This window comes from Drosophila yakuba, chromosome 2R (genome assembly GCF_016746365.2).
Source record: "Drosophila yakuba strain Tai18E2 chromosome 2R, Prin_Dyak_Tai18E2_2.1, whole genome shotgun sequence".
NCBI lineage: Eukaryota > Metazoa > Arthropoda > Insecta > Diptera > Drosophilidae > Drosophila > Drosophila yakuba.
In genome coordinates, this window is record NC_052528.2 from 3,928,757 (window position 1) to 3,948,639 (window position 19,883).

Here is a 19,883-nt window from a genome sequence, read left to right on the forward strand (position 1 = left end):
ATCGACTCGGCTATTGATCCTGATCAATAATATATATACTTTATATGGTCGGAAACGCTTCCTTCTGCCTGTTACATACTTTTCAACGAATCTAGTATACCCTTTAACTCTACGAGTAACGGGTATAATGAGAAATGAAAACGAGAATCGAAAATGGAAAATAAAACGAGAAAAGAAAATTAGAATACAATGAGAAAAGAGAATGAAGAAATTTTGAGTTAAATTAAGAAAAGTTAAAAGAAAAAAATAAAAGAATAGTTTGATTAAAAACATGAAAAGTTAATAGAAATAATTGAAGATGGCTTTAAATTGAAAGATGAATAAAATAATTAAGAATTTAAAATACTAAGATGAATAATGAAGTAGTAAGAAGAATACTAAAGATTAAGTTAATGGAAAATAAAGTTGTAGAGTTAATACACTTACCCTATAATAAGTTGATTGTCACATTAAAATTAGAACTGAAGTTCGAATCAATGTGTGTAAATTTCTGATTCGTTATAGAGCGTAGCCCATGCACGAGGCCTTTTATTTTATCAGAATGGAAATGTTATTTGTTAGACGGACATGACCAGATCGACTTGGCTATTGAATATCAAGAATATGTATACTTTATATAGTCGGGAACGCCTGCCTGTTACATACTTTTCAACGAATCAAGTATACCCTTTTATTAGTAACGGGTGTAATTAAACAAAATTGAATAAAATAAATAAATAAGATACAAACTAAGATTCTTGAAGACAGACCGAAGACAAAGGTCAACTGAATAAACTTAATAAAAGCAAATAAAAACAATAAATAAATCAACTTAAAAACAAAAACAAGAGAGAACGCTATAGTCGAGTTCCCCGACTATTTGATACCCGTTACTCAGCTAGTGAAAGTGGGCGTGGTAAAAATATTTTTGGCAAGTCGAGAGAAATTTACAAAACTAAAAAAATGTAAAAAAATATAAAATATTTTTTTATACCCGTTACTCGTAGAAGAAAATGGCGTGGCAACATGGATCAACAAACTTGCTGCGTCTATGTCACTTGAATCTGTATGCTATCTCAACCTTCTAGCTTTTATAGTTACTGAGTTCTCGACGTTCATACGGACAGACGGACGGGCAGGGCCAGATCGACTCGAATATTGATCCTGATCAAGAATATATATACTTTACATGGTCGGAAACGCTTCCTTATGCCTGTTACATACTACTCTACGGGTAACGGGTATAAAACAAGCTTTACCATTTTGTAAGTGTGTGAAGGTGTTTTTGCCAATATGTATATATTATATATTTATTTATAGAATTTGTAATCGTCCCTCTCGTAGCTACTTAAGCTGAGTGGCAAGGGTTCGATAGCCCACGTACTCGACTATAGCGTTTTCTATTGTTCTGTATGAATAATGCAGCATATTTTACAATATGCTTTTTGTCATAAGTTATTTGTTAAAAAAAAGTATGTTTGTTTATTTTTTTATAGTAAAGCTATAATAAAAATCTTTTTCTCTTTGTTTATTTGGAATAGCTTAATTCCATATCAACATATTATTTTTATTGAATTCAGTAAAATGTGTCAAACAATTTATTCTTTTTAACGTGTACAATGACTTCGTTTTTAATGGGGATTTTTCAAGAATTATGTAGCACATTGTTTTTGTTTATGTTAATTTTTTATTTACTTCTTGATGTAAGTTTCGTTTAATATTACAGCTTATATATTTTTTTTATTATTTTTCTATTTTAGTTATTCTTAAATAATACAAAAAGCTGTGTTTGTTTATCGTTTTGTTACCAACATATATTTATCATCTGCTTTAATGAAGAAGTTGTAAAAGCAATATTGGTTGTGTTATTGAAATTCTTAATTAAGCCTGACCAGAAAATCAAATTTGTATTATTGATTTATGTTCTTTTTGGTGTAATAACTTTTAAAGAAAATATATTTATTGTGGGTCATAAACCAGTTATTTCTATTTATTTATACCCTTCCGTTTACTGTGGTTTTTTGATTTGGTTTATACCATCAACGAAAAATTAATTAATTGGTAAAACAAAAATTTTAAATCAATGCATACTTACATTAAATAACCTTTTTTAATTTCTAGACCATGCATATATGCATTCAACATATATATATCTGCATATATTTAGTAATTTTTATACTTTCTTAGAGCTTAATTTAATTTAAATACACGTTTTTCTATTTAATTTAATTTTGGTAATGTCACTAGTTTTGTCATACCTTTCCGTTAATTTATATCAATTGCGAACGAACGGAAAATTGATCAATAATCGTTGATTTGTACACACGCTCCAGTGTGTTTAACTTTTCTGTGGGAGACCTTAGAAAACTTTTTTGTAGCGAATTTTGAACAAGATTAATGGGCATATTTATGAATATGTTCATACCTAAAATTTCTAAAACAATCATTGAAAAACCTTTGGTAGCCGGTTTACTTACAAAAATTTCAATTTTCCTTGGTTTTATTTTTTCTACGTTTTTATTAATTCATAAAAAATGGCAGTTTATATATACGTGTTAGATAAATTTTTATTAAATAATGTTTTAGTTGCTGCCGCTAGTAAAATATAGAAAGTCTTGAAAGTAATATTTTATTCGAAAACGAATCATATAGCAAGTTATTGGCAACCGCTGGCAGATGATTCCAATCAGCAACTGATCAAGATATTTTTATTTTTTAGCATTTGGGACAAATATTTAATTGGCAGTTGTTTCTTATTTAATTTATGTGTTTAGAATATATATTTTTTTTATTTTTTAGAAAACAATCAATAGCTTTTATATCCTAGATAACCTACAAATATTCATCGACGGTTTTCGGAGAACACTTTTCCGGGAAAATGGCAAAATAAATATTGTCTTCCAGATTAAATTTGTGCGGAAAATAATAAAATAATAAGCTTGATTTAAATGTAATTCTGCCCGCGGTTACCTAAAGGATAAATATATTTTAAACGATCTCCCAACCAGAATTTTTGGTTAAAAATTAAAATGTTTGATGTAATTTCGTTTTACTACTTAACTAATTGCTTTAATTTTATAATTGGTTAAGCTTAGTCTTAGGAAAACATGCACTACAAAGATTTTAAAAAACCAATTTTGTCTTACACGTTCTAACCATTTTACGTTGTATTTAAAAGTGTTTATTATTGTTTATTCAATAACGTAGACTGGTTAAACATAAACTTCATGAAGTCAAATAACACTTCAAAAAATATTTAAGTCCACATATACAATTTGCATTGAGAATGGACATGCCATTAAGATTATAATCTTGATTTCTTTTAAATTTTTCTTTAGGTTCATTTTATGAAATTACGCTTCTTAAATACTTTTATTTAGGCTGCACATTTTCCACTTTTTAGCAAGACTACATCATTTTTTATGGCTCAACACCTTATACTAATCAAAGAAATTTCTCGTGTTAACTGAATGTAAAAACGAATAATTATTAAGTTTTGGTTAGCGGGGTGCGAGCTCTTTTGTTTTGGAAAAATTAGACATTTTCATTTTGTTGAGACTCATATTTCTTTATAATTTTCACAATTTGCTGAACGGTTGCCAGTGAGTAAATAACAGAATATTATAACATATACATATATGCCAATTCAAATTCCACTTTCTGTACCCCGAAGTATGAAAGACATTTCAGAATCTTAAATTTGGGAAGGGGTGCACTATTTATCTTTCGCTGGATTACGCTGTAAAACATACATGGGATGGAAACGGAATTTTTTTTTATTTGGGTAGAGCAAATTGAATTTATTTTTATTATTTCTGTAGTGTAGAATACATAATATATTTAATTATATGTGTTCATTATTATTGCAACCAGTAATCTCTTTACTATTTATTCAGTTAATTCTGTTTTCTTGTGTTTTATTTCTTTAATTTATATATTTTAATGCGATTTACCCATCTGTGATCTTGGATTTGCGGCTTTCAATAATAATTAAAGAGAATTCAATAGATATATGTCTCTATTAGCTGTTCAGTTTTCCTTTATTTAAATTTTTATTAAGGTTTCTGTGTTTTAGTTTGCTAATTGAAGTTGATTAATTTTTCTCATTTTCACATATATGCATTTGTTTATATTTTATCCAATTGTACATATATAAATAATGTTCAAATTTTTTAATAACTTTGGTTATCGTCCAAAATATAAGTACAACATAAGTTAAGCCTTTTAGTACTTTTGACTGGGGTGATTGATTTTTTTTGCTATGAGGGTAAAAAAATATAAACCGAAAAACAATAAAGAATTTAAAGAGAAAAATGTTTTTGTTATGAAAGTTTTGTGTATGTTATCGCCTAATTCGCCATTCTAAAGAAATAAAGATATAATACAAAATTAAGGTTTTCTTGTGATTATGCGAGGGGCGTTGCTTAGTAAGCGTTGGGTTGGGTGGAATATTCTTAGCATTTTGTTTTGCTTTATTGGGCTAGTTTTATTTTATCTTAAAGGTTTTCATTGGTTTTGTAGCTTATTTTTTTTATTTTTCTCTTTGGTTGCTGCTGTATTTCGCACGTTAATTTTTTTTGGTTTTTGCAATAACCTGATGTTTCTGCGATGCTACTTTTTTTCGTATCTATTTTGTGTGGGTTTTGTTGCATGTTTTTTTTATACTCCATTATTTCATTTTATTTTATTTTCTCATTTATTTCTCGATAATACGGTCGATCGCTTCTCGCCAATGACGTCTTTATAACGACTCTCTTAATCAACCATCAACTCGAAGTGAACGGATCCTCTTCTGTCTGAACGATCGTGATTAATGTTGCGGGCCCAAGCCTTACACTCAATGTTGATCAAAACGCCGGCTAAAATTAAGAGTTAACAAAGTTAAGTTTTAACACATTGCAAATGTATGATTTAAAATGTTACTTAAGTGGCGTGTCCCTCTATTACTAGATACTCTTTACTTCGTTAAGAATATAATTAAGTTTTGCAAAATTTTTCGGAACGGAATTTATGTTTTTAACTATGCCATTAAAACCTATTTTGAAAATACAATTTAAAAGAGTTAACAAAATATCAAGAAAAGTATAGTCGAATTTATAGACTTTGTTGCCTAGCGATCGAATTAAATAGTAAATAAATAGAAAATAAATTGACAGCTTTTTGCGGCTTATGAGCGTTAGAATAGGCAAAGCCAATATGTTTTTACCATATCAATAAAAAAAAGGGCATACAAAATTATAAACTAAACAAGAGAGAACGCTATAGCGAGTTCCTCGACTATAACATACCATATACCCAGCGAGGAGAGTGAACGAGAAAGTTCAACAATCTTCTTGGCATATCGATAGATTAAAAAACATCAAAACAAATTTTAAAAGTTTGGGCGGCTTGTGAGCGTGCAGTAGATGAAGCCAAAAATTAGTAAGCATACGGTATTAATTGGACAGACAAATAATAAAATGAAAAAAGAACAAGCGCTATAGTCGAGTTCCCCGACTATCAGATAACCGTTACTTTGCTAGTGGAAGAGTGAACAAGAAATGTTGGCATATTAATAGAAACAATGAATTCCCTGACAATCTGATACCCGTTACTCAGCTAGTGGAAGTGCGAAGGAGGCTCTTCAACACTGATAGTTTTTGGCGGTTGTGGGTTTGTCAAATTTGTAGAAATGTTCAAGAGTATGACTAAAACTATGAAACTATGTCAGTTTTGGGCGGTTTGTGGGCGCTAAAGTAGGCGTGGCAACATGAGTTTATGTTTCTATAATCTGTATAATCTCAACCTTCTAGCTATAATCTATATTCCTAACTTTCTAGCTTTTATAGTTCCTGGGATGTCAACGTTCATACGGACGGACAGGGCCAGATCGACTCGGCTATTGATTCTAATCAAGAATATATATTTTTTGTATGCTCAGAAGCACTTCCTTCTACCTGTTCCAGATCAAATCTAGTATGATTCTACCTTTTACAGATCAAATCTAGTATACCCTTTCATGTTTGATCTTAATTATCTACCTTTCATATTTTGTCCTTTTGTCCTATATTGACTGTTAAATAATCAAACGGGGACAATAGACAATTGACTATAGGCTAATAATTCTGATCAAAATTAAATGTTTTTATAACCGTTGCTTGTAGACTGCACTATTTTTTTTTTTTTACTGTGCAACAACTTGAAGGCAAGAACAAGAAAAACACTCCATGATATGTGGATAGACTTCTCACTCGCAATACAAATAAATGGCTTAGAAACAAACAAAATTTTTAGGAAACTCTACGTTTAATTCAAACGCTTATGTTTTCCTAACATCAGGACTATTGTATTGTACCGTAAAATTGTAGTTATGGGTGCTATAAATGTTCTGGTAAGACGATAATATGTGGTTATATAAACTGAATAAAAACATGTAAAATTACGTTAAATACCATAAACAAACCTCTTTCTGACTTTTAAATTAATTTTGGTATTTAATCAAATATCTTATGTTTATTACACTTAAGTATTTATACAAAACTTCTAACAAAAAAAGCAGCATTGCCACTTTATTATTGCATCATTGTCATACATATATAATTTTCACTTACTTTCAACGGTAAATTGAACAGCTACAATGGGCGGTATATATCCCTGAATGTTTTTAAACGGAAAATAGTAACGCGGGAAACCCATGCGTGGATAGTAGTCACGTGCTTTTATGTTTTCGACATCAGCGGGATTTTCTCCCTCGCACGAGACCCAAACTACATTTGTCTAGAAACGGAAATAATAGCAATAAAATAAGTTTTTTTTAAATTTAATTACATTATTATTCAAATTTTTTTTTCCAAGCTTACTTCATTGGGTCTAAGACTTTGCTTTTCCTTGATGTGCTGCTTCAGTTCCTCTGGCATATGATCTGGCAAGGTCTTAGAATCATTGTAAATTTCTGGTATCCAATTGTAAATCTATAAAGAAAATTAAGCTTCCATGGTTAAGAAATGCTTTGATTTGTCCAATAGATGATGTCTTTCACCTTATTCAACTTAAGGAATATACATGGCCGGGCAACGTGATAGCCGAAGTTGTTTTCAGCCGTACATGGCGAGAAGCTCGCGACATCAATGCCGCAGACTTTGTCGTCTTGTGGTGGATGCTCAAAGCTACAGTTCACTTGGTTCTTCTTCTCAAGATCCTGGTAAGCTGCGAATAGTTAAACGTCATTTACGAGCAATGTCCAGTAAAAATAAATTGGAAATGCAAAGTAAATTAAAATATTTTCATAGGTAACTATTTTTTATTTGCTTTACGTAAGTAAATATTGTTTATATAATATGCGCCTTTTGCTATACTATACAATAGCGATAAAGTTTTCTATTTGCTATTTGTTCGAGTTAAGTATAACTTACTGTGATCTTATTATTGTCGGTTACACAAAAAAAAATAATAATAAAAATAATATGTATTCAATTTAAAAGGTAAAATCAGAAGCCCATGCCGAGTAATCATGCAATAAATGTAATATACATTATTAAATACGAAATTTATGTGACATAAATTTAAATTTATATGAAAAGGAAATGCTTTATTTATTTTGTCCCTGAGGCGTTTGAACAGATTAAGTAAAATATCCTGAACGATATTAAGCAACGCTTTGAACATTACTGATATGTTTTTTTTATCTTCAGTTGTTTCTCAAATAATAGCAGTGAACAAAATTATTATTCGATAGTGTTGGAACATTGCCATGTGGGAGTAAGAGTGAGCGTGGCAACGCTTTGACACAAGCTTGCGCAGCGTATTTGTCACTATAGTCTGCATGTCTAATCTCAATTTACTAGCTTTTATAGCTTCCGAGATGTCCACGTCCATACGGAGGGACATAGATTCGGACATATCTAGTATACCCTTTTACCTTACGAGTAACGGGTATAAAAACTAGTTTTCCAAACACTTTATGATCACAAATAGTGAAACTTATTTCCTTACTTATTTTATTATTTAATAGAATTATATGATATAGTCGCCCCATTTAGTTTAAAATAATACCAAAATTTTGTATTGTCCAAAAACTAGTGTTTAGAAAACTATATCGCGTTATAGTCAAAAACGAATAAAAGCGATAAAAATACATATTTTTTCCATTTTTATTTTGAATATTTTAATGGAGTATCTCCGGAGCGTATGGACTTATAACCTGATACAAAAGGAAGACTTTTGGGAAAGGTTGATGCAGATAGGTTTAAAATTGAGAGACTAGTTTTCGTAGAAAGAGACGGACGGACTGATCTGTAATATAAATATTTTACATGGTTATATAGGAAAAGTCCTCTTGTTGTTGGACACTTCTGACTGAAATCGATTTATCGTCTAAAAAGGTGTAATAAATAAAGGACATTTGTCTCCTGCCTTTATAAATTCAAGGATGTTTGCGATCATATGGATAGACAGACAGATCGACACATGGACTGACAGAAAGCGTACAGCTACTAAAAACTGTTTTAGATTAAAAAAAGTGTTTTATTTGTTATTATTGAGAACGTATAATAAAACTAATCAAAACCCAAATGCACTAATAAAGTAAATTTTTATCATTTTACCTATAAAAAAAACTAATTTGAATTTTGGGCATTAAAAACCAACTATGTATATTCATAGTATTACTTACATTTCAGAAAACGTGAAGTCTCGTCCACCCAGTACTTATAGTTATCCTTCTTTGATGACTCGTACCAAACTAGTGTGCTCTCAACATTTGCTTCTGGAGGCATTGGTCGAAAGCCTAGTCCTAATGTAGAGATAACAAAATTTTCGCGTGGAGTTGAGTAAAAATGAATTATTGTAATTATTTTCTTTTTAAAGCACGAAACTTGTATATACATATTTGAAACAGACATCTCTCTGGTTAGATTTTGTATGTGTCTTTGTTAGAGTTTCAGCCAAAGCGATTTGTATTACTTATAAACTAACGTAAATTTTGAGTAAGTGTTGTCCTGCTGTTTAAAGTAATCAAGAGAGAACGCTATAGTCGAATTCCCCGACTATCTTATACCCGTTTCTAAGCTAGTGGAAGTGCGAAGGAGGCTCTTCAACAATGACAGTTTTTGGCGGTTTGTGGGCTTGGCAAAAAGTTGTTTGGCAAATCGATAGAAATTTACAAGACTAAAAAAACTATGAAAAACAAAATCAAAACAATTTCCAATAGTGTGGGCGTGGCAGTTTGTGGGCCTTAACATGGGTCCACAAACTCGCGCTGCGTCTTTGTCTCAGGAGTCTACATACTTAATCTTAACTCTCTAGTTCTCTATAATTCTTGAGATCTCGACGTTTATACGGGCGAACAGACGGACATAGCCAGATCGACTCGGCTATTGATCCTGATGAAGAATATATATAATTTATAAAGTCGGAACCGCTTCCTTCTGCCTGTTACATAATTTTCAACGAATCTAGTATACGCTTTTACTGTACAAGTAACGGGTATAAAAAGAAACAGGCGCTGGAACATCAGGTATTCCGTACTCTGTTTCAATACACTTCAAAGTTGCCCAATGCACTTTACAATTTAAAGACATCTTCTATGTTTTGATTTTGATCTCTCTGGGGTAAAAAAGTACCATTTCCAAATTATTTCTTTTTAAATAATTTTAATGAAACGTAAAGTAAGGATATGTTTTTATAAGAGATAGATAAAAATAATGCGTTCAAGCTCTTGTTATTCCTGTGGTATGAAAATAAATTTAATTTGGGAAACTCAAACGCTAGAGACAGAACGCTATAGTCGATATCCCGGACTATCTGATACCCGTTACTCAGCTAGTGGAAGTGCGAAGGAGAAATTTGCGCACTGCGGTTTTTGGCGTACAGAAAAATTTACAAGACTAACAAAATTGTAAAAAATTATCAAAACAATTTTCAAGTGTAGGCGTGGCAGTTTTGGACGGCTTGTGGCCGTTAGTGTGGGCGTGGCAACATTAATCGACAAACTTGCGCTCCGCTTGTCACTAGAATCTGCATGCTGAATCTCAACTTTCTAGCCTTTAAGGTTCTGAGATCTGGACGTTCATACGGACGGACGGATAGACGGACGGACTGACATGTCCTGATCGACCCGGCTATTGATCCTGATAAAGAATATATATACATACTTTCTATGGTCGGAACGGCTTCCTTCTGCCTGTTATATACTTATTAACAAATCTAGTATAGCCTTTTACTCTAGTAACAGATATAATAATGGATTATAATTAAGAAAATATTAAATTTGTATTTTAAATTTGGTACATTTTTTCTGAACTCTACTCTCCAACACAATTAATTATTTTTTAATTTATGATTAATAAGAACGTTTGTACAGATTACCAAGTGACATCACAATTGTTAACAACTAATACATTAAAAACTTGACCTATATAAGATTTACGTTTAATAAAATGTAGTATGTTGTCCCGTTACTTACCTGGGTTGGATCCTATCAAACCATTGTCAAGCATCCATTTTGGCTTTTCATTGTCCAGAGTTTGATAAAATACAGTAAAAATGGCAGCAAAAAACCCAGTTAACGCCGCATAAAATATTATGTAAAATAGAAGAATTTTCGCTGAAAAGATGTGGAACATGAAAAAAATCAAGTTATTAAGTTCTCATAGATATAATTCTTAGTTACCATAATAAAACGAACGAGACACCAACAAGGGAGAACACTTAAGTTAGCGAAAGATTTTAGCGATAGAAAAATTCTTGGTAATTAATCCTACTAAATCTAAATGTGTTATAGTTAGCGGAAGACTGTTTGACAAAACAACTCCTCAAAAATCGTTCATAAATAACACACAGATTTTTTATGAAGAGGAGGCTGCGAATCTGTGAATATGTAATATGACGCTGTCGTGAGCAAGCACATAGGTGAATCCACTGGGAATACTTATGGCGTCTTGCGCCAGCTTTCTGCATTTCAAAAGTATCCTGCTCGTGGAAATGACACTCTGCTGCACATCCGCGGTGAACAGCCAGGCTCTTCGAGGCCTCAACGGAATCGCAAGCCACGAGCAGCGCCTCAGCCTCATAACAATGAGTTATAAATGTTTTGACTATATGTCACACCAATACCATAGAATCCCATTCCCTTTGTTCGATGTGCAAGTTTTTCGTTGGTGCTATACGTTTATAGAATTGTTTACCTGTGGGCGTGGCAAAAAAAGTTTTTTTGCAAATCGATAGAAATTTATAAGACTAATATAAAAATAAAAACAAGAGAGAACGCTATAGTCGAGTTCCCCGACTATCTGATACCCGTTACTCAGCTAGTGTAAGTGCGAAGGACAGTTTTTGGCGGTTTGTGGGCGTTAGAGTGGGCGTGGCAAAAAGTTTTTTGGCGAAAAGATAGAAATTTACAAGACTAATACAAAAATGAAAAAATATCAAAAAATTTTTCAAAAGTGTGGGCGTGGCAGCTTTGGGCGGTTTGTGGGCGTAAGAGTGGGCGTGGCAAAAAGATTTTTTGCAAGTCGATAGAAATTTTCAAGACCAATACAAAAATGAAAAAATATTAAAACATTTTTCAAAAGTGTGGGCGTGGCAGTTTTGGGCGGTTTGTGGGCGTTAGAGTGGGCGTGGCAACATGAATCGACAAACTTGCGCTGCGTCTATGTCTCTGGAGTCTGTGTGCTTAGTCTCAACTTTCTAGCTTTTGTAGTTCCTGAGATCTCGACGTTCATACGGACAGACAGACGGACAGACGGACGGACAGACGGACAGACGGACAGACGGACGGACAGACGGACATGGCCAAATCGACTCGGCTATTGATCCTGATCAAGAATATATATACTTTATATGGTCGGAAACGCTTCCTTCTGCCTGTTACATACTTTTCAACGAATCTAGTATACCCTTTTACTCTACGAGTAACGGGTATAAATATCAAAACATTTTTCAATATTGTTAGGGTGGCAGCTTTAGGCGGTTTTTGGGCGTTAGAGTGGGCGTGGCAAAAAGTTTTATGGCAAATCGATAAAAATTTAGAAGACCAATACAAAAATGAAAAAATATAACATTTTTCAAAAGTGTGGGCGTGGCAGTTTTGAGCTGTTTGTGGGCGTTAGAGTGGGCGTGGGAACATGAATCGACAAACTCGTGCTGTATGCTTAATCTCAACTTTCTAGCTTTTGTAGTTCCTGAGATCTCGACGTTCATACGGACGGACAGACGGACATGGTCAGATCGACTCGGCTATTGATCCTGATCAAGAATATATATACTTTATATGGTCGGAAAAGCTTCCTTCTGCCTGTTACATACTTTTCAACAAATCTAGTATACCCTTTTACTCTACGAGTAACGGGTATATTGGGAATCGTAACCCAATTTAAATTAAAATTTAAAATTATACAACTTGTTTTAAAATTAAATTAAAGCAAGAGGGAACGCTATAGTCGAGTTCACCGACTATCTAATACCCGTTACTCAGAAATTTCAGCACTGGCTTGTGGGCATGGCAAAAAGATTTTCTGCAAATCGATAAAAATTTACAAGGCTTATAAAAAATATTAAAACATTTTTCAAAATTTTGGGCGTGGCAGCTTTGGGAGGTTTGTGGGAGTTGTTCCGCAAATCGATACAAATTTACAAATTTGTGTGCGTTAGAGTGGGCGTGGCAACATGGGTCAACAAACTTGCGCTGCGTTTCTGTCTTTGGAGTCTTCATGCCAAATCTCTTCTAGCTTTTATAGTTTCTGAGATCTCGAAGTTCATACGGACAGACAGACGGACATCGTAAGATCAACTTGCCTATTTATCTCGAGAAAGAATACATATACTATATATGGTCGGAAACGCTTTCTTCTTCCTGTTACATAGTTTTCGACGAATCGAGTATACCCTTTTACTCTACGAGTAACGGGTATAATAAATCAGATGACTTATCTTTTAGATCTCATATAAACGATCATGGAAATTTACGTTTTTGAGCTTCACATTTATGTAGCTTTTCTTTTTTGTGTATTTCATTGTTAGTTTTGATTTCTAAGAAAGCTAAACAGTTTAGAATTTTGGAGTGCTCATTTATGTAAATCTTTTATGATTCGGAAGCTAATTGCAGTGTTACTTATATAAAGGTTTTAGTCTTTAACCGAATTATTAAGCTTTCGTTAAAATCGCAGTGTGGTTTTTAGCGTATATGTAGATAACTAACTTTCGAGTATCACTGTAAATTGGAACGATGTTCACTTAATTGCTTTACTGGTAGCCCGTTTTCTGCGGCGCAAATTGACTTCAATATTTGAGTAGCAGATGATATTTTTTAAATTGCTTATATGATAATTGTGGCAATTGATAAATTGACCGAGATTTCGATATCTTATCGACAAATGTATTTTTATTTAATTAAAGAATATTTTGCTTTCATTGTTTTAACATTTATATAAATATATGCACATATTATTCTTCTCCACACAGTGAACTAAAGATGTATTTAAATATAAATAAACAAAACAGTACTAGGAAGCAATTTCCACAATCTCAGTATTCATTGTAATATTTAGGACAACGCAGCCATTGTTTGCATAACGAAAAGAGCATAGGGTTTTACCTTAAATTTAACTGTGATGGCATACTCCCGTTTGCCAATAAGTAGGTTACCCCCATTCGCAACACACACTACCGACGTTTCTTACACATCCTATTAAACTACTTCATTTTCCGAACCCAAATAGCTTGCAGCATATGCTTAATAATGGTTTTTACTTTTTTACTTTACATACATATATATGTATATGTATATGAATATATATATGTTGTATTTATATACCCGACACTCATATATGGTATTATACCATTAAAATCTATATCAAATCGATAGTATAATAACGTTATTTATACTTGAGAGTATATATTTTGGATCACATGCCGGGTGTACTTTCCCCCCAAAACCTATTCTACTGAAAAACTATTTTAAAAGTTTTTAATAATCTGTTGCAATTAAATTTACATATTTAGGTCTGGACATACTGAACTTAGTTACTTGTTGGTATTAGACATTATATTTATTTAATAATATGTACAAAATTGGCTATACTTACCCCAACTGGATCCGGTGCGTCCAAGGCATTGGCTAGTTTCACTATTCCATAGGAATTTTTTGAAACCCTCCCATTTGCCCATTTTTACAGGCGGTGCGTAGTATTCACCAATTTTTTTATCGGCCATTGTAATTCTTTGGTTTGCTGATGGGTGTATTGTCTTTCAAACGACTTCCTTTTAAACTATTGGTTTAGTGTGGTTCCTTGTGCCCTAATATTTATATTTTTTAATTATTTGAGTATAATTTTTTTTAGTCGTTTTTTTATTAACTTTTATAAACTTTTCCGGTACATAATTATATTATATGTTTTCAAACGTCTTTAACAATTTAGGTTTGTACTTAATGTGTATAATTACTGAAAAATATAATTTGTTTTAATATTTTTATAATTTTTTGTTTGTTAAAGACGCTTTTTTTATTTTCTTTTTGAAAAGGAAGCCCAGTTTATCTGACTTTTTTTTATTGATTTCCTTTATGTAAGAGGTAGCTCCTTCTGTACGAATGCTTTTTTCGGCATGGTTTATAAATTAAGTTATTATTACTACTGCTGCTTATTTGCAATTTTTTATTTATACGTTAAATGCCAAAACCAATTAGAAATATTCTTTAGCAAATTTAGAACGTAACCGGACACGATTTTGCTTAAAGGATACCTGTTTTAAATATATTTTCTATATTCAGTGCTGTAGAGTGAACTTTCTGTCTATCCAAGATTTTATATTTTTACAAAATTATTTTTTAAAAGAATATGAGCCAACTGGCATTAAATAAATTTAATTCACCTCTGCTGATTTTAGCCACACTATCTGACAACTGTTATGCAATCTTAAGTGTGGAAAAAAGCAGTGCGAAGTCAAACTAAGAATCCACAAGCATGCGCAGAGAAGTTAAGGGAGCCGAAGCGCTCTGAAGAGAACGCAACTGGAATCAGAAGCTCCAAGTGTATGTGTTCCCTTTTTAAGTAGAGGCTGGCCACAATTCAATCCTATTAATGTTAACAGCTGGGCGCCATCTTAATGACATATTCGGTGCGTTTTGCTATGGTTGGGTTTTGTGAATAAGCTGTTCAAATAACGCCCAAAGGCAGCAACGCCATTGCAGTAACCAGCCGCGGACAATGGGTTGTGGCTGGGACAGCTGTACGAACTGGACAGGTCACACATCTAAATGATGTAAAAATGTCTCACTGCTTCTGCTCTCTTTTCATTATGGAAAGTTTCGACACTCAAGCTCGCTTGGCTTGACTTACTCTTTTTCTGTAGCTAGTGACGTCGCTGCCGGCGTTGCTGTTTTTTGCGGCGCTCATTGCGCAACGCGCCGCACTGGACTCGGCCCTGCTTTAGCCTCAGCTTTTGCTTCTATTTCTGATTCTACACTTTGACTGCCTATGGCTTTGAATGGAGGAGGGCAAAGCGCGGAAATGTAGGCAACGCCAGGTCCCTATCTCCGAAACACAATGGCCGATTGCTAGTGTCGGGGATACACCCATGTTTAATATATATTTCCCTTGGGACGTTTATTACAATTTTGTTCGGTACTCGGATCTACGTTACAAATATAAAAAATCAATGGGACAATTCCTTTTTGAAGAAATACGTCCTTGACCCGTCTTAATTAAATGTCAATCGGCACGAGCTATACCACATTCAATCGCTATCTTCTACATTCTATTCACTTTCACTGCAAATACTTATGAAATATAAATCTCACACACGCACACCTTGTAAATCGTTGTACCAATTTTTTTATTCTCTTTTACAACAGGGCCATTTGTTACATGCCCATTCTTGTCGGTACAGCCAAATAAGAAAAAATCGAATTTTAGTATGTATATAAGTTTTACAAGGATGTCTTTGCTGCTCTTTCTCGTTGCCGACGTCGACGTAATCAGTGAAAATTTGCTTTGCAACAACGAGAATATATATTTGATTATGGCAAAATTTAATGGCCACTTAATTCAATTCGGGTTTGCAACTTCGTTTACTTCGATCACTGTTTGGCGAACACTTCGATAATTGTATTTGTTAATTGTTTGTTTGTGGGTTTTTATGTAACCAGCGAATTGTGAGAATATGTAAGACATGTTTGAATGACACACATACAGAGTACGGGGTTTTTTCGTCCTTAAACGTTTTCCCTCTACGCAGACTTGTACATACAAGCTCCAGATATAATGGTATATATGTATATGATATACATATATCTGTGTATATATTTATGCCGTTAATCCGCCAGCGAGTGCGAGTAGCAACCGTCCACAGTTAAAACGCCAATGATAGTGCCATCGTCACCGCAGCTTGCACCAGGGCTATCGGCAATGGTTCGGCTAGAGCTCGTATTCGGCTCCGGCCAGCTTCGCCGTTCTTGAGGGTGGGTGGCGCTAAATGCGTGTGGGGGCGGTGGGCGCAAGCTCTCCTCGTGCGCATAGCTTTTCGCTCAGCTGAGGGCTATGCTAGTAAGCGCTGAAACAGATATGTAGCTTTGTAGCTCTGTTTGTGACCTTTATATGCGGACCGACAAGCTTTGAACTACATTTTCCAACATGGCTTGTCCGACCAATGGCTGCCAAACTGTGCCTACGTAAAGGGTGTTAATTTGCCAAATCCACATCTTAATTGGGATACGTTTGCTAAATGACCCATTACCTCAACAAATACCCATCTCCTAGCTTGTAAAGATTAAAATTTATTTTCAGATATCGATGATGCCGGGTGATATAAAACATACTTATGTACATATGTATGTACAGAAAAACGATTGGTGTCATAATATAAATTATACAGCAAAAAAATTGACATGGACCAAATTAACAAAGAAAAAATTTATGAATTGGTCTTTTGACGATAACATGCCAGAGAAGATATGCAACTACTCAAACGTATGTTTCGAGATTGCACACTAGCGTCACGTAGTCATAAATGTTTATTGCTTACGATTCTCTTAAAATCTTAATTTATTTAAAGTCTCTAAAGTAATGAAATGATTTGGTCTCAACAAGGTTCGAATTCGTAGGCGTTAAAGAATGCGTGGTATTAAAACACTTTCCAAAAATGCGGAAAGTTTGTATTTGTGCGTTGGAGTGACCGTGGTTAAAATGTGAATAGAAGTTAGCAAAACAAATAATAAAATAAAACAAGAGAGAATGCTATAAACACGACTATAGCGTTCTCTCTTGTTATACCCGTTACTCGTAGAGTAAAAGGGTATAATATATTCGTTGAAAAGTGTGTACCAGGCAGAAGGAAACGTTTCCGACCATATAAAGTATATATATTCTTGATCAGGATCAATAGTCGAGTCGATCTGGCCATGTCCGTCTGTCGGTCTGTCCGTCCGTATGAACGCTGAGATCTCAGGAACTACAAAAGCTAGGATGTTGAGACTAAGCATACAGACTCCAAAGTAATAGACGCAGCGCAAGTGGTGAAGACTCTCCGTCGCACTTCCACTAGCTGAGTAACGGGTATCAGATAGTTGGGGAACTCGACTACAGCGTTCTCTCTTGTTTTTTATTTGATTTGAGGTAAAAATTTAAAAAAAATGTTTACAGCGTGACCGTTTTGGTCGGCTTATGGGCATTATAGTGGGTCTGTTTTTGGCTTATCGATAAAAATTGGCAAGATAATATGTGAATGAAAAAATTAAAACACTTTGTGCAGTTTGTAGGCGTTGGAATTGATAAGGCAAGGCGTCACTAGAATCTATTTGTTTAGCTTTCATTGTTTCCGAGATATCGATGTTCATACGGACGTTGAGGTTTTCAACGCACAAAACCCTGAGTCCTGACAGGGGAAGACGTTTTCTTGCCAGAAATACAGCCTTTGAGCATATTTCACTAATTTTAAAGCGGCAGAATAGTGTGTTAAAGGAAGGCGAAATACTACATAATTTTAATAAAAGGCGACCTATTCGCCTGAGAAGAGATTTATGCAACGAAGACGCATGGTGTACTTAAAGAGACTAGACGACAAGATGGATCTACGACTTTTGAGACAACAAAACTTTTCCGTTGAACTAGAGTTCTGAAAGAATTTGAAAATGACTATGATATTCGATGATATTGGAGTTTTTGGGGTAGGGCTAATTTACAAAAAATATTTTATTTAGTTTTTTCTGATGGAGAACCCAAGATTTTGTTTAGTTTATTGAAAATCATCGTAGATGGCACACCACATAGCAAGGTCAACAAGGCATGATTGCATCGAGCGAAATACTTAAGGGCAGTTCAAAGGCGTACTATTTAGGCGTACTAGAAGATGAAAAGGATATTTTAAAACTAATATATATTTAAGAGAAAATTATACAAATGCAACAACGAAGGCCATATGGGTATTTGATGAAGCGATGAAAACAAAGCCACCTGAAAATTAGAATTGAGATGAGAAATTATCAGTGTACCATACAAGGAGTGCCACTTTAAATCAATGACGACTCGGGATATATATAAAAAGACATAATATATACCAGGATTCCAACAGATGGTAGAAAGTGTAGTAAAAAAAAAAAGTGATCATCGATTTCATAAACTTGAAAAAAAGAAAGGTTCACTAAGTCTCATTGACAAGTTTCAAGAACTTATCGAAGCCTACATCGACCACGTTACAAAATTTCATTTGATTAAGGTCGTCTATCCCACAACTCGATGATGGTGTAGCTTAACGAAACGCCTAGTGTAAGGAATGTGAAGGTATGAAACTCCGTTTGATTCCATCATTGGCGGGCGATAATGTGACGGTGTTCCTGTCAGTAAGAACAGCTTTATCTCGTCGTTGTACATTTAAGTTCTCGGAACATTTACCTCTCTAAAAGACATAAATCGACGAGGTCTTGACAGAAAATTTGTCTGTTCTGAAGTCAGTGGCCAATTCCAGGTGTATGGCTAATGTGACAAGACACACAAACCAAAATAAATAGCCTTTAGTTTTTCCACAACAAGTCGACACTTAGCAATTATATAACCATCATTGCCTTGCGTTGTGCAGTCTGCTTGGTTAGCCTTGGCATTTACATAATGCTGACGTTCCGTTTGCTATAAGTGTTTTTAGCTTCGATGGTTGCTGTGAAAGCCAATCCAGAACAATGGTTGAAGCATTTGAAAATTCTTAAAATTCGATATGATCCATCTTGGTTTTAACAAAGCGTGGCAGACGAAATAAGGTAGTTTAGCATTTCGTCCAACAAGTAAACTTTTTTATTAAGAAGTTCCTGTTGCCAGCCAAGATCAAGTGGCCACAATCCTTCTCATCTCCAGTAAATGTGTGATTTATAGAAGTGATTTTATCATGTGGTCATACAATAAGTTGATGACTACAATGACCAAGATTTTGCTTTACATATTGACTATGTCAGCGGAAGAGTCGAACTTACACATTCTAAGACGTATTCAAATAAGGAATAAGTTTCGCCAGACTCGCTGAATCCCGCTCATTTGCATTGTCATTTGGCTCACCATAAAATTTCTATTTTATATTTCTTCCCCTCCCAAAATTGTCGAAGCGATGTGTCAATAGTCGTGTTCATCAGTGCTGCTATTGTATCCTTTTTCCAAAAAGTTCTGTTCTGTTCTTATCGCGTGACAGTTTTGGCCATTTGGAAACAAACTTGCGAAGCGAATGTGATCAAGAATATATATAGTGAAAGGTTTACGTTTTATTGAGTCAAACACTTGGAGAAATAGTTTTTACGTCTTTTTATACCCGTTACTCGTAGAATAAAAGGGTATACTAGATTCGTTGAAAAGTATGTAACAGGCGGAAGGAAACGTTTCCGACCATAAATATATGTCTATATTCTTGATCAGGATCAATAGCCGAGTCGATCTGGCCATGTCCGTCTGTCCGTC

At 33.9% G+C, this 19,883-nt stretch overlaps 1 protein-coding gene across 6 annotated transcripts; it reads right to left on the bottom strand.

Moving 5' to 3' along the window:
• Positions 1-1,502: 1,502 nt before the first annotated feature.
• Positions 1,503-16,325, bottom strand: LOC6529214 (sodium/potassium-transporting ATPase subunit beta-2). 6 transcript variants are annotated; one of them, XM_015196738.2, is made up of 9 exons: positions 16,201-16,325; positions 14,040-14,250; positions 10,421-10,561; positions 8,630-8,749; positions 7,371-7,376; positions 6,998-7,164; positions 6,819-6,929; positions 6,570-6,735; positions 1,503-4,838 (listed from the first exon to the last, which is right to left on the bottom strand). In XM_015196738.2, the coding sequence occupies exons 2-9, from the start codon at positions 14,164-14,166 to the stop codon at positions 4,735-4,737; spliced, it is 942 nt and encodes a 313-aa protein (XP_015052224.1). In that variant the 5' UTR covers positions 14,167-14,250; positions 16,201-16,325; the 3' UTR covers positions 1,503-4,734. The 6 variants fall into 6 exon arrangements, with proteins under 6 accessions (XP_015052224.1, XP_015052225.1, XP_039228023.1 ...); XM_015196739.3 differs by having other exon boundaries at positions 16,144-16,313; XM_039372089.1 differs by lacking the exon at positions 16,201-16,325 and adding an exon at positions 15,762-15,778.
• Positions 16,326-19,883: the final 3,558 nt, after the last annotated feature.